The sequence below is a fragment of the Cimex lectularius genome, unplaced genomic scaffold, assembly GCF_000648675.2.
Source record: "Cimex lectularius strain Harlan isolate CLEC.00 unplaced genomic scaffold, Clec_2.1 scaffold54, whole genome shotgun sequence".
Taxonomy (NCBI): domain Eukaryota; kingdom Metazoa; phylum Arthropoda; class Insecta; order Hemiptera; family Cimicidae; genus Cimex; species Cimex lectularius.
The window spans coordinates 999,687-1,013,707 of NW_019392704.1; the positions used below are offsets into that span (position 1 = coordinate 999,687).

General features: G+C 36.9%; 1 protein-coding gene across 1 annotated transcript in view; it reads right to left on the reverse strand.

The window, feature by feature from the left end:
• The window catches only part of LOC106665795 (E3 ubiquitin-protein ligase MIB1), a 590,106-nt gene that overhangs the window by 493,660 nt on the left and 82,425 nt on the right, over positions 1–14,021 (reverse strand). The window contains exon 11 of the mRNA XM_014392511.2: positions 8,519–8,670. Coding sequence (XP_014247997.1) covers positions 8,519–8,670 — 152 coding nt within the window. The remainder of the gene's footprint in view (positions 1–8,518; positions 8,671–14,021) is intronic.

Consider the following 14,021-nt stretch of genomic DNA (forward strand, 5'->3'; position numbering starts at 1 on the left):
TTAATAATTGTTTAAACCGCTGGGGAGACTGGATAGTACCTCTGTTTTATAGGTTTACTGTTCCCAGTATCAATGGAGTGTTGTACCAAGTCCGTCCCATTCTTAACATTCGCAGACGCGGCTTGCCAGTATGCCAAGAATTCCTTCAGTTTCGCTTCTTGTTCAGGAGCAAGTTCAGCCCTTTCCACTAGCGCAGCAGCAACATTTACCTCTGAAGTCACCTCTTCGTTAAACATCCAACGCTTATTTTTCAGGTCAGGTACAATACTCATTGATTCCCAGAAATCGATCCCTAAGATAAGCGAGTTCACTAAAGACGGGACTATTAAAAATTCGATTACTTTCACTCTGCCAACTAGTTCCACGGGAATCTCCACTTTGCCCAACACATCACATTATTGCCATTTGCGGTTGCTACTTTCAGGTCATCTTCCTTGTGATTCTTTAATCCCAGACTGCTTCATCTTTTCCATCCTGGTCCTCCAATTAAAGATCGGCTGGCTCCGGAATCAAAAATACAATGAAATTAATTCCAAAAAGCCAAACCCGTAAATGAGGTCTTCCATCCCGTTGTCCTGTCAGTTGTATAAGTGGTCTCGACAGTTGGCTATTCATAAAATCCTTTACAACCGCCACCTATTCACGCCATTCTCGATCTGATGTGAACATAGAAGGTCTACCCGAACTTTGCCCACTTAAGTTCGGTGCACCTCGGCGTTTCCCGACTGTATCCGCTCTCCTTACGTTTCTTTTCACAGTTGGCACATGTTTTCAAGCTGTCGCAGGCCTTATAAATATGACCTAGGTTGTTGCAGTTCCAACATCTCACGGGTGATGGTCGGATAGCCACCCGATCTGATGAGCTGGTCGGGACATCAGGTTTTGCTAACGTACTAACTGGGTTTGCTCAAATCACTCTTCCTCTTGGCCCGCGATAGGCAAAATCTGGTTCCATCATTCCTCTTGTTGGGGGTTCCTCGTAACGTGCTGCCATCGTGGATCCTATTTCCAGCTTAGTCAAAACCTCTTCTAATTCAGTGATGGTTCGATAGGTGGTCAAGGGACGTAAAGCTCGATATTCTCCCTTAACATTTCTTCCGATCATAGAGAGTTTTTGTTCATTAGGCACTGAGTATGAGAGGCGAGAGAACAGATATTCCATTTTTGCAATGCATATAGCGGGGCTCTCATTCGGGCCTTGAGTCCGGTGAACAATTTCCTCCCAAAGTCGGTGATCATAGTCCACATCAAGAAATGTTTGTCTGAGCTTTGCCACCAGTTCATCCCATGAAGAAATAGTGTGTCTATTAGACTTATACCACACTAAAGCTGTTCCGCCAAGTAAATCACTCGCTGAGCGGAATAAGTCTTCCTTCGAGACGCGTCTTGTGATTCTTCTATCTTCTACATCGGCGAGAAAGAAGCATGGCGATTGCTAACTGTCATCTACTGTGAAAATGAGACCCCATTTATAGACCTTTGAGTCTTGATTCCTTCCAGGTGTACTGAGGTGTTCCGATAACATGATCCGGGCGCACTTTGGGGAAAAGCTGCGCTGCTACTTGATTGTCTAATCAGCTATGAAATTATGGTAGTGACCGGCTAAGATTTCTAATTTTTTTGTTTGTTTGTTCAATCTTTTTTTTTTACTTTATCTTTTTTTAACACTAACTGATTTTTTTACACTAATTTTTTTAACAATAATTTTTTTTAACACTAAATGTTTTTGTTAACACTAAATGTTTTTTTTTACACAAAAGCGATTTTATCTAACAGCTGGTTTTACAACAGAAGAAAAAAATCAAAACAGCTGTTAACGGCTCAGTTATATCGTCCTGGCATCTGAACCGTCCAGAATGTTATCGGTAACCCTAAAAGGCTTCTCACCACTGACACACTATAAATGATTAAATTTTATACTTCAAATGACAATAACAATGTACCAATAATCATCGGGCCCCACGTTGGGCGCCAAAATCTTACGCCGAGAATTGCCGGCTTCACTCTTCACTGGAGACGGGCGGTGTTACTTAATGAATTAAGAATAATGAACTTAATATTAAATTTCTAAAAAATGGGCGCCACGCTGTTTATATACACGTAAACAGCGAACTGTAAAGAGAAAAAAACAATAAAATAAAACAAAGAAAATTCAACAACAGTAAAATTAACTAAAAAAAAGAACACAATATTTACATAAGGAAACAAAAAAAAACACATTTATTCCAACGGAAACTAAAATATTAAACACAGATTAATCTTAATTCTCTACGGGTAACATTTTAACCAACTTACACACTAAATGAACCTAAATTATCTTAAAATCTAAATACACATTCCTTAGAAACTAAACTTTCCTGGGAACCAGTGTCCAGATATGCTTCTTTTTCCAGACGATTGAAAATCCCCGCTTCTACGAATGTGGAGCACCTTCTCTGAAGTTGAGTGGGTCCACGATCGCCTTCGTTGATCAAGGAATTGATGATTTTCTATGATCCGTCCAGGACGTAGGGATATCCGTCTCGACGAACCCTGTCTTTCCTTTTATTCACTCCTCTACTCTCTCATAAGCCTATCCTAGGCCGTCTTAATTTTGATTAACCCACCGCCAGAGGTGGCATTACAATTCAGGAGGCACCCATAGCCAAACAACAACAATACACTCATACTATGTTACGAACGTAACAACCGAACTCATCTTCTGGACAAAATACAATCCCAAGAATTAGTTATTAAATCATGCACTGACCGAAGGGGATTTCTCACTGTACATTGAATACACTGTTCATACATAATTCACTATTTTCGTAGTAATTTGCATCAAAGAAGCTTCGAAATGTACAACAAACAATATATTGCAGCCAATGAACACGGAAGATTAGGTCAGGATAAAAATGAACAGAGGGAAATAATTAAATGTATACAAAATATAAGGCTCAGTTGAACAAAACAGATACGTAATACATTACAGATCAAATCCCATACCTTCAATCAACAAAGCTCTGTGTTCATTTTTAAAGATTACGCATTAAGAACAACCATGAAGTTCATCCTAATTAGAGTGGATCCGATAACCTCGTAATTACCAGGTTGTCCACAATCTCGAGTATTTCATATAACATTCATCAATCAAGCATGAAAAATAGGCTTTACTTTACGATATGGTGATTAAAATATTGAGAGGTGGAAACCCGTGAGTGGAATTTTAAATGGACTACGTTTTGAGCCCACAAATCGATTCTACGAGTAGAGGTGTGAAGACAATGCATCACCGAGTTTAGAGAGACGCTCAGAGTGCTATTGCATGTTTGGAAACAATGTATTATTTGTCCTTACACTTGAATACTGTCTGTCGTGCCTGATTCAAATTGAACATATCGGCTAATTAATTGAACCAATTTTGTCAATCCAACATGTATACATTGTTTTTACTTCATTTGTTTCCATCTACAACTGTATATGTATTATGTAACAACCAGATAGGATTTCAATTTGTGATTGTGACATTACTGGCCTCATAGAGAAAGCCAAAGAAAGCCATCGGCAGCCGCTCTAGATTAATCATTCAAGAGGTCTCTGATTCAAATTTCTCTTCTGTCGCCTACGGGGTAATTGACTAGAATGAAATAATTGTTTTTGTGAGTTAGTATGATCTTGTAATTTACTGTGAAAACTCTGTAAATAAGTTCTGATGGATGATAAAACGGTTGAGATGTGAAAACCTCTGTGGAGTGTGTTATTGTTATATAAATATTAAAAAAATAAATGAATAATGCCAGGTGTACGGCCAGGATAATTAATTACCTCTATTTACAAAACAAAAGAGAAAATTAAAAGCAGTTGCGTATAAAATGAAAAGTCAAAAATGGGCTTTCAAATGTCGTGATGTCAAATGCAGAGGGCACTTGTATAATTTCGATATTTTATCATATCTCATGGATGACAGCAACAGAGATTTCCGGCAGAATTAACAACGGATTCATGAATCTCAGGTGGAAGCCCTCTCAATGAAACTAAGCTTCCGCTCAATTATACCGTGCCATATTCGAACGCATTCAATTTAGTATCCATTGAATTTAACATTCTACTGACGATCAATACAAGTACAGCACGTTATCACCCAAAACATTATCGGGATATACTTGGAATAGGGAGAATTGCCCATTAAGAACACCCCGCCGCTTAATTAATTAAGTTCTATTCCATGCTTCAGAAGATTAATGGGAAAGGAACAGCGTGCATATCACGGCAAATCATCATTCTAAAAACCCTTTACAAGGACAGTATGTACACAATTACCATATATGTTCTGCTATTTTTATTACGTTGTTATACCCATACATTATAGGCTGCTTATTATATAAGAGTACATCTGCACGTGTATGTAGTTATACACGCACACGTACAGAATTGAGCCCTATCACTTCTCACTGTCCACCGGCACGTCCAGCTTTAGTATCGTAATTTACAATAAATCAGCAGGCCTCGAGAATCAAACACCCCAATTGTTAGCAGTCTATGGTCGGACCTCGGTCTTATCCGTTCTGCTCTCGACGTTGGGCTCTAGGGGGAACCAACATTTCAGCACCCAACGCCATCCGTTCCTAAAACCAAGCCCATTCACTCTCTCAAATACATTCTTTCTTATTTACATATCATTCACTCAGTTAGGTTGGTGGAGTACTTAATATTCGTCCATCACCCTTTACACCTATTGTAAAGCTAACCGAATTGAGGGTCGACTGGATCTGAATACCTTACAGGTTTGCTCTATTAGACGTTTGTCACAAAGAAAGTATTTATATTTTCAGTATGAACTAGATCAGCAGCAGTGAATGAAATACTATCTGTTGAGAAAATCTCCAACCTCTGTCCAGTCAACGAAAAATGAGAACTTTTGTTTTCAGACGCATAAGATTTCAGAGTGTGAATGTTCGTAAAAACTACACCAAAATAATTTATTGCGTTTTAATTGTTATTATTATTGAAAAAATAACTTATTATTAAAACAAGTATCTGACTTGTTTTAAAGTACATTAAAGTATATATGTATATTTAAAAAAGTTTCAACGTCGTTTATTTATAGAAGATTATTAATAGTTTATAGCAACTAAGTAATCATCCATTGAACGAGAGGTATTTGTTAAAATTTTGTCATGCTTACAAATTTATATTGAAAAACTTGTAAAAAATTATAAAAAAAGAAACGATTTCAAACAAAATTAAAATAATTAATAAATATTCGAGGAAGGGAGTACGCACAGAGGTCGGAAAACACCAAAAGGAAATGTAACTCTCCACGTGACCGGGAATTGGATTGTTCCGTGTTTGTATTCTTATTTTTTAAAGAAGACAGACAACTGAAAATTCTTTCTGGCAGCATGAGAGGGAGGGCTTCTCATGTGAAGCCTAGCAGGATAACCGGAAGAGAGTACTTGTACTGAACTTAACGTAAGAGGAACCAGAGAGACACTTTTTAAGAACATCTCGGGATGGGGGAAAAGAAACCCTAATCGTAAAAGCAGGTAGGAATTATATGCAGTGTTTCCCATACCGAGATCTGTTGAAACAGTGAAAAAATCATCAAAGCATACGAGGTTCAAAGCCAAAAAAAAGAATTCTGCACTAGAAAACACTAGGAAGAGAATAACTGTAAACTTAGTTCCCAGGCAAGAATAGCAAATTATATTAGAGACTTGGGGGCCAACCCACACTAACACAAAAATGAATAATCTCGCTGTGTAAAGCTTAGTATGCACTGGGATTCTTTGTTCAAACTCTTTCCCGCGGAACTACGTCTGGGATTCATTTTTTTGCATCCTGGACGCTCCGCGACAATGAGCATTGAATCTGATGTGTTGCGTTTTAGTATTTTTTGAATCCCATTTATGATTCTTTACTAATGTCGCGCAACATTGATTGAAGATTTGCAAATACGCCGAAGTTTGTGGGACGTTTCCTCGGAGGAATGCAAAGGCAGGAGAAAGAACGCAGACAGTGTGGCTAAGTTAGCCCGAAAATATGAAGTCAAGCGGGGAACACACACCCGATGCAACGCTATGCGACGTGAGCCGATGTTACCTGTTCTGTTCGATGTCAAGCGCACGCCAAGTACACATGGTTTATATTAAAATAAGTATGTTGTAATTGATATAACGACAATAGTACATATAGTTTGAAATAAAAATATGAGTGTCCGGTTCTGTACTCGACGGAAATCTGGACAGTAGGATCGGGTAGCGTTGCGTGGCTTGGGGTAATACAATCTTATGGAAAATTGGACATTGGATTTGCATCGGGTGGCTTCGGGTAGCGTTGCATGCTTGCACATGAGGCTTGCATAAGAGTCTCCACTTGCGAGGAAACGGAGTGATTGCTAGCCTATTGGTAGCAGAAACTGGCACCCTAAAATTCGTCTCGTTTTTCGAAATGTGTGGTCCAACCATTTCCAAAAGGCTTTCGTAGTCGACTCGTATGGTATGGTATGGTGAAAAATGATACTAGGAAGCGGGGTTTGTATTCCCCAGGCACTGCAGCCTTCTGGCTTATTGTACCTTCCTAGTTCCTTATTTCAGTCAATAGACTCAATCCTTCTTCTTAGAAGAATCAGGTCATTGACTGTTGCTGCTGCAATTTGATTCCCTAAGTATTTTCCGTACGTTAGGTTAAACCTCCAATGAGCAGTTGCTTCGCATTCGAAGATGATATGAGTGGCTGTTTCCTCCTCCTCATTACATAATCTGCAAATGGGATCATCGCTGTATATACCCATGTTGTATAGATGTTTTATCAGATACCAGTGACCTGTTAGTAGCCCTACCACTCCTCTGAGTTTGGCCCTCTCCAATTGCAGCAGTGTTTTTGCCAGTCTCGGTGAGGGTTGTTTCATCATAAGTTTACTATGTTTAGCACCGCTAAAGTTTATCCACTTCTCCTTTTGTTTTGCTTGGATCCATTCTGCGATGGTGGATTCTATATTTGTTATCCCAAGAATAGGTTCGGGGCCTATGTATCGTCTTGCAGATCCTCCTCTGACCAGTCTGTCTGCTTTCTCGTTACCCAAAATTCCCCCGTGCCCTGACACCCAAGATATCATCAGGTTGTTGTGTTTCCCAAGGTTTTGGAGATTTTGGATGCATTCACTGATTAATTTTTATGTGATTCTTTTATATGCTAATGCTTTAATAGCTGCTTGGCTATCTGATCTTATGAGGATTTTTTTTAGTGTAACCTCTTTTAAGATTTTCCAGGGCACAAGCATTGATGGCATGTATTTCCGCTTGAAAGACCGAAGTGTACTTCCCTAATGAGTTTGATTGCTCGTTTTGGGCTTGTATAGAAAATGCCTGTGTAGTCGACTGGACTCATCCGAACAACATTTCGGAATCCCATTCTGTCTTCCAATCTCAACGTGAAAAGACGTGCACATGCTTATTCCGGTCCTTGAATATCCCACGAATCCACCAACGTTGTGGCTTTTTGTTAGCTCTTTTTTTTACTCCGTAGAGCTATGTAAAGTGCTACTGCAATCCCTGAGAGCGCGACCTAGTACAACATGGCTCAGACTCGAACTAGATGAGGACGCGATTTCCGGAGAGACAATGTTGCGGGGCAAAGAGACTGCGACATGTATCCGAGAGTCTGCGACAAAGAGTCAATAAGAATTCCAGTGCGTACTATGGTTTTAGGGTCGTCTAGATATTTGTAAGCTAAGAGCACACAATAGTCAGCTTTTAAACCAATTCTACCAATAAATCTAGACCTTATGTGTATGATACAACATGAAACCAAAAAAATTATTACAATAAATCTATTATCCTTCTCCCAAGATGATTAACTCATTATTCTCCCACAAACAATAATATACTGACTAACATGGTGATTGATAGTTCTGAAGGAGACATGAAAAGGATAAATCATCCAGGGGCCTTGCTGAAATCTGGAAGAAAGAGTATTGCATATCAACTGTGTACTTAATTAGTTTGCGCGGTTGTTACTAAGACACATCTGTGCTGCCCTTTCAGCACAAGACACCTAACCTATTAAATTACTACAACTGTAATCAGTAAATATACCGTTTAAATGAGTAAATTTATACAAAAACCTTCTGTAAGATAACTTTATGTAAACAAGCACGTTATGTTTTAAATTTGAAACAGTATTGTTCACAAACTGGAAAAACTGATGAATAAAATTGATCAGGTCTCCAACCAACCAAAAGTTTTTCTATTTAAAGGTAAGTTACCACCATCCTGCACTAATTGTTTCAAATTAAATTTTATTACGACATTTGGGCAAATTGGCAATATTCCCTTAAAAATAATTTCTAATTCAAAAGTTAATTTGTTAATTACTAATATTGTTCGTTATTTTTCGTATAATTTATTTATCAAAGGTCCTTTTTATTTTCAGTTCATTGAAGCTTGTTAACGAGTTCAAAGGGGTTTGGATTTGAAAAGATGTAGGCTTTATTCCCAGAAATAACGATATCCCTGTAATTACAATTTAAGGAACCTACCTTGGATTTCCGCGGAAGGCAGCGTGATGGAGTGCGTTAAATCCATTGTTGTTCGTGACTTTAATGTCCGCGTTGTGATCGAGAAGGAGCGTGACCATCTCGTCATATTTTTTAGAAATTGCGTCGTGGAGAGGCGTGTCGCCAGCGGAATCCTGAAACAGAAGAAAAATCAAAACGTAAACTTTTAATATTAAACGTGGTATTGAGTATTACAACTCTATTCGATACAGTTAATTTTTACAGTAAAGTATTCAGACTGTGGCACTCCTTTACTTCGGCTGAATACTAATAGAAAATAAATGAATGTAAATATTGTAAAACATCCGCACAGCCCAAAGCGAGAACCCGTGCGGTTTAATCTCAGCCTTGATTTTAAGGGGTAACAGGAATTACCATGGATTAACTGGGCCGGATCACGCAACGCGATCCGCACTGGAGATAAAACTGTACCTCCGTGTAAAAATGTGATATCATCTTTTACATAGTTTCACTTAGGTCTGTATAAACAGTGCAACTTATTTTGGTAATCGCCGAGGAGAGGGATGCTTACAAATCCAGTCGTACGATGGAAATGTTCGGGGAAAATGGGAGAGCGATATGTCGGCAATTAGGAAGACTTCGCGTGCCGACATGGCATTTTAATTAAATTAGAATTGGTAATTCCATTTACAATTGCCGCATTTCACTTCGAGGCGAAAAATACTAAATAAAATAAGCTCGTGCTATTATTATCGAAAAGCTCAGGAAGGATTGAAAAGAAGTCTACTCCGTTTTATGAGGCAAATGGACAATTTGCCTTGGGATTTAGTGAATGGGAAAACGTTTTAAGGGAACACTATTTGGGTCGGCCTCAGCCTTCATTATGTGACTAAATACACCAAGCCATTTGTTCAATTGATGCATGGCCCTTCACGTTTATCCAATAAACGTCTGGGAAACTCGGACAGCAGGCTGCAAATTAAGAATATCTACTGAGGTGTTCCATCAACGGGAGTTGTGGAGGAAAAAATTTCATTTGAAAAACGCCGCTATTTTTTGCATAACAATTATTAACAACATGATGTAATTATTGTTAAAAAATTTCTGACGTCCAATCTCCTAATCAAATTCCAATCGATCCTACGTTAACAATAAAATACACTGCCTACCAGTACGAACTCTAGCTTTCAAATTTTGACCATGCTTCATACGCCTTGAAACCGCAACTAGCGGATTAAGATCAATACCATCAAGAGAAAAAATACAACTGTTCTTCCCCTCTATTATCCAGCCTTGGGCCAGAGTGTAGACAACGCTAAGTACATTAGTTAGAACAACACATATAAAATACTTTATTTGGAACACTATTGTCATCCATCTTCAGTAGCATCGATAACTTGTTCCATTTCAATGAAACACACCACTACTATCCATACTGAAGCCCGGGCTGCCAAAATTAAACTACCACTGTCGTAAATCTCAATCAAATATTAACCACATCAGTGCAATTTCGCTAAACTGATAACCTATTCTCATACTCGGTGTAATAAATTTTAATAATACATAGTTTTAACTGCTGTAAATTTTAACAATTTTTTTTTTAATTAATAAAAGTAACGGTTAACAACAAAAATAATAATTTGAAGCTTTAGATCTTCTGAATCAGATAGCTACCATAATAACTACAATCCACAGACGCTCAAAAGAAATTAACAACGAAGGGCTACGAAAGCGGAGTCTCCGATTTTAACAAAAAACTTTTGGTGATACTGGGCAGACAAAAATATAAGATACGTGTCCGAAGACCTTAGGAGCCTACAAAAATATCTTGAGTGATTTTTTTTTTCGATTCGATATTGTACGATAAGAAAATAATACCTTATGTCAATTTAATCTAGATCAGATATACAAAAAATTTTAAAAAAGACACTTCCAATTAAAAAATCCAAGTCCGATGCATGTTAAGCAATCTTTAAAAACCTTTAAATACGAATTTTCAAAGCAATAAAAAAATATAACTTTTTGGCTTAGAACAATTTTTTTTCTCGCTACTGTCTAGTTTTTCGCTAAATAATTGATTCTACCTCATTACAACTTTAAGAAAGCTTAAATTCTCTTCTTTTGGCGTGCCACAGCAAGACCTATCTTAAATGTCGTTATATGTGAGAAAAACGACAAATCCCTACCAGAAGGAGATATTTAAGTAATTCAATTTATAATTGAAATAATTACAATTCATTTTCAAGTTTGTAGGACAGGGTGAAATAAGAACATATCACAAAACCGAATTAAGAGGGGTCTATGATACTAAGTACTTGCGGACTTCAACGTTTTTGAAGCGACCACCACGTTATCATATAATAATTTTCGAAATTCAAATATATATTGACAAAAACGGAAATGCACGCATTTTCAAATTGTGTTATAAATGAAGATTATTGTTTCATTCTCATACTTTTCATAAAAAATAAACCTTTTAAATTTTTGTAAAAATATAATAATAAGTCAAATCTTGCATATTATGTTTTTTTAAGCACCAACATTTTCATGAAATATGTATATGCCGTGCTAATCCATGGTGATTGGGAGATCCCATGGGCCCGTCCTGCCAATCAGTTCCCCATTAAATTCAGTCTAGCTCTATTGCATCAAACTTACATAAAATAGCGTCTGTCTGTTTAAACAAAATAGAAAACATCTTGCGATACCGTCGAAATACAGATAAAGTTTGCCTTTCTCGAATAAGGCTTGGGGTGAGAAATATCGTGAAACCGTAAAACCTCTCAATGGACTATACCCTGGCCGTCCAATTTGCGGAAAGACGCCGAAACGGAACAGTTTTCGAAAATGCAATATCCCTTTCAACGGTTTAATCCCATGGTACTCCGTTGTCCCCTGTAAAGAATAAAAATGTACAGAACTCCACAGGACAAAACTGTGGACGCAAGAGGACTTTCCTCTCAACAGGGTTAAAAATATCAGTACCGAAGTATATGTAAGGCCTAAGTAAAAGCTTACGATATTTTTAGTAAGAAAGCAAAAGAAAAAAATTACAACAATATAATTGAGAATCAAATTGTAATTCAATAGAAACACTTCTGAAATTTGACTACATTAAAGAATTGCGTAGCACTCAAATACGACCGTGGAAGATTGTAGTTTTACAAGAAAATTACTGATAATGAATGTACTATTCAGTTATTACTTTCTTCCGAAATCACAATGATTATAATGCGTAACAATGGATGGAGTGAAGCATAAGTTTGCAGACACGAACGGGACAAAAGCGTTTCTTTAGCCAAGTGAGAACTCAATTGAATTTGTAATTTGTAAGAGGATTTTCTAGAAACAAGTGGAAGCATTCCAATGGGTAAACCCATCCCTAATTTCGTATTAAATTTGCATACATCAGCAAACGTTTACACTTAATTAATTCAAGAATGACAAATATTGTAAGAATATCTCGATTTACAATCAATTCCATCCACACATAAAAAGAGACGCCTTATTTTATAAGTTTTTAGTTTAACTTATCTTTTGAAATTTTTTCGTCAAATGCCCCTAATTTTTTTTTTTTTTTTTTTTTTTTTTTTTTTTTTTTTTTTTTTTTTTATTCGCTACTTTGAAGCAAGTTTTCCATATAAAACTCAAATGAATCAATAATTTGCGATAAAACAAGATTTTGTCAGTAATGTTAAACAACTAGGTCATATCAGACCAACCCTCCTTCCTTTATGACTGAAAAGTAAACGTTGTCAACCCTTTACAACCTTTCATAACCCCATTTACCCTACTAACATCAATATTATTCACTAACTGTATTGTGAAATAATTAACATACTTACACTTGTTACACTTTCTATTCTCGGGGTTAACGTAGTAGCCAAAGTAATTCAACTTATCCGCAATTCAACTTATCGGGGATGGTGTTTGACTTATAAAATTAAAAAAAGAACATAAGGAGGCGTAATAATGTGCATTGTGAGATTCCTCAATGTGGACAGCCGGGTGATGACCTGAAATTCTCAACCTTACAGAAAACCACCACGAACTTTCAACAATACATACAAGTATGAAACTACATCACGACGAACAAGAAGGACGAAAAATGAAACCACTTGAAATCTTGGAAATAGTATGATTCTTAATTATGACTCCAATCTCAGAGTACAATGCACGCAGACAGAAAGCTTTTACGTTTTCAAATTTATTACTAAATAAAGCGTGCGTTGTACTCTGAGATTGGAGTCATAATTAAGAATCATACTATTTCCAAGNATATATATATATATACGTATTTCATATAAAATTTAAAGCTAATAATCAGACTTTTTAAGACTAAATTTTATGCGAATATTCAGTTTTGAAAACTACACCTTTCGTTTCTAGAAGGATGTTATTTCGCTCAGATCCAGAAATAAGAAATACGAGAAGTCCCGTTGACATATTTATAGGTTGTTTATGTTTCAGCCGTTGGATTTACAAGGGATTCAGATTCCTGGGAGGGATAGGATTCTTACAGTCTTATTTTGACGGAAAACGGATGAAAACGAAATTAAATATTTTCGGCTGGATTATTTGAGACGTCAGAAGCAAAAACAATAAAGCCTAGCCTTTAATATTTTTCCCTTCTAGAAGAAAAACAATAGGAGAGAACTTTTAAAGTTATACCAAGATATTAGGTGAGTAGAAGGGGTCTAGGGAAAGAGGCGTTAAAGAAAAACGTGTAGTGTTCTGTGCGGCAGATGGTCGGTCTTGTGGATATCCAATATAGCAGGTCAGGTCGGGGGCCAATAAGAAACTCCCTTTACCCAACACTAATTATATTGAACAATTCCAGTGACAACAAAAAGTTTCTCCGCCCTTCTGTTTTCCACCGTTCTTCCCCCTTTATATTTGTTCTCGGATCGGGTTTTTACTTCCCTTCGTCCCTGAATCCACCTTTTTAGAACTTGTTCATTACGTTAATGGACCGAAGACATGATAACATCGTTGGATATCTGGCCGGTTGTCACAACTCAACTGAATGAGGAAGAATCAAAAAACCAACCGCCGATCCTACGTCTCGGAGGGTTTTAAACCTATGAATGTTAAACTGATTCCTAATACTAAACGGGTTGGCTTTTCATCAATTATTATGGTATATCAGACAAAATCTAGTAAAGTGAATCTTAAAAAATACATGATTATACATCGCAAAAATGACTTGCATTGTTTAAAGAAGAGATTATAAAACATATCACATTTAGTTTGACACACGTCGCTAAATTGAAATCAAACATTATTGTTAAATACTGTGACGACGGGGAAATCCTATTCTTCAGATTATAGATCAGAAATAAAACGTCCAATTTTTTTTCAGTAACATTTCTTTTCGGGCACAACAAACAACACAATAAAGATTATTCGTAACTAGACATAAGAATGAGAATAAAACATAAAAAGAACAACCATACACATATGGAGTCGAGATAGAAAGATAGATAGATAGATAGATTGATAGAAGGATAGATAGATAGATAGA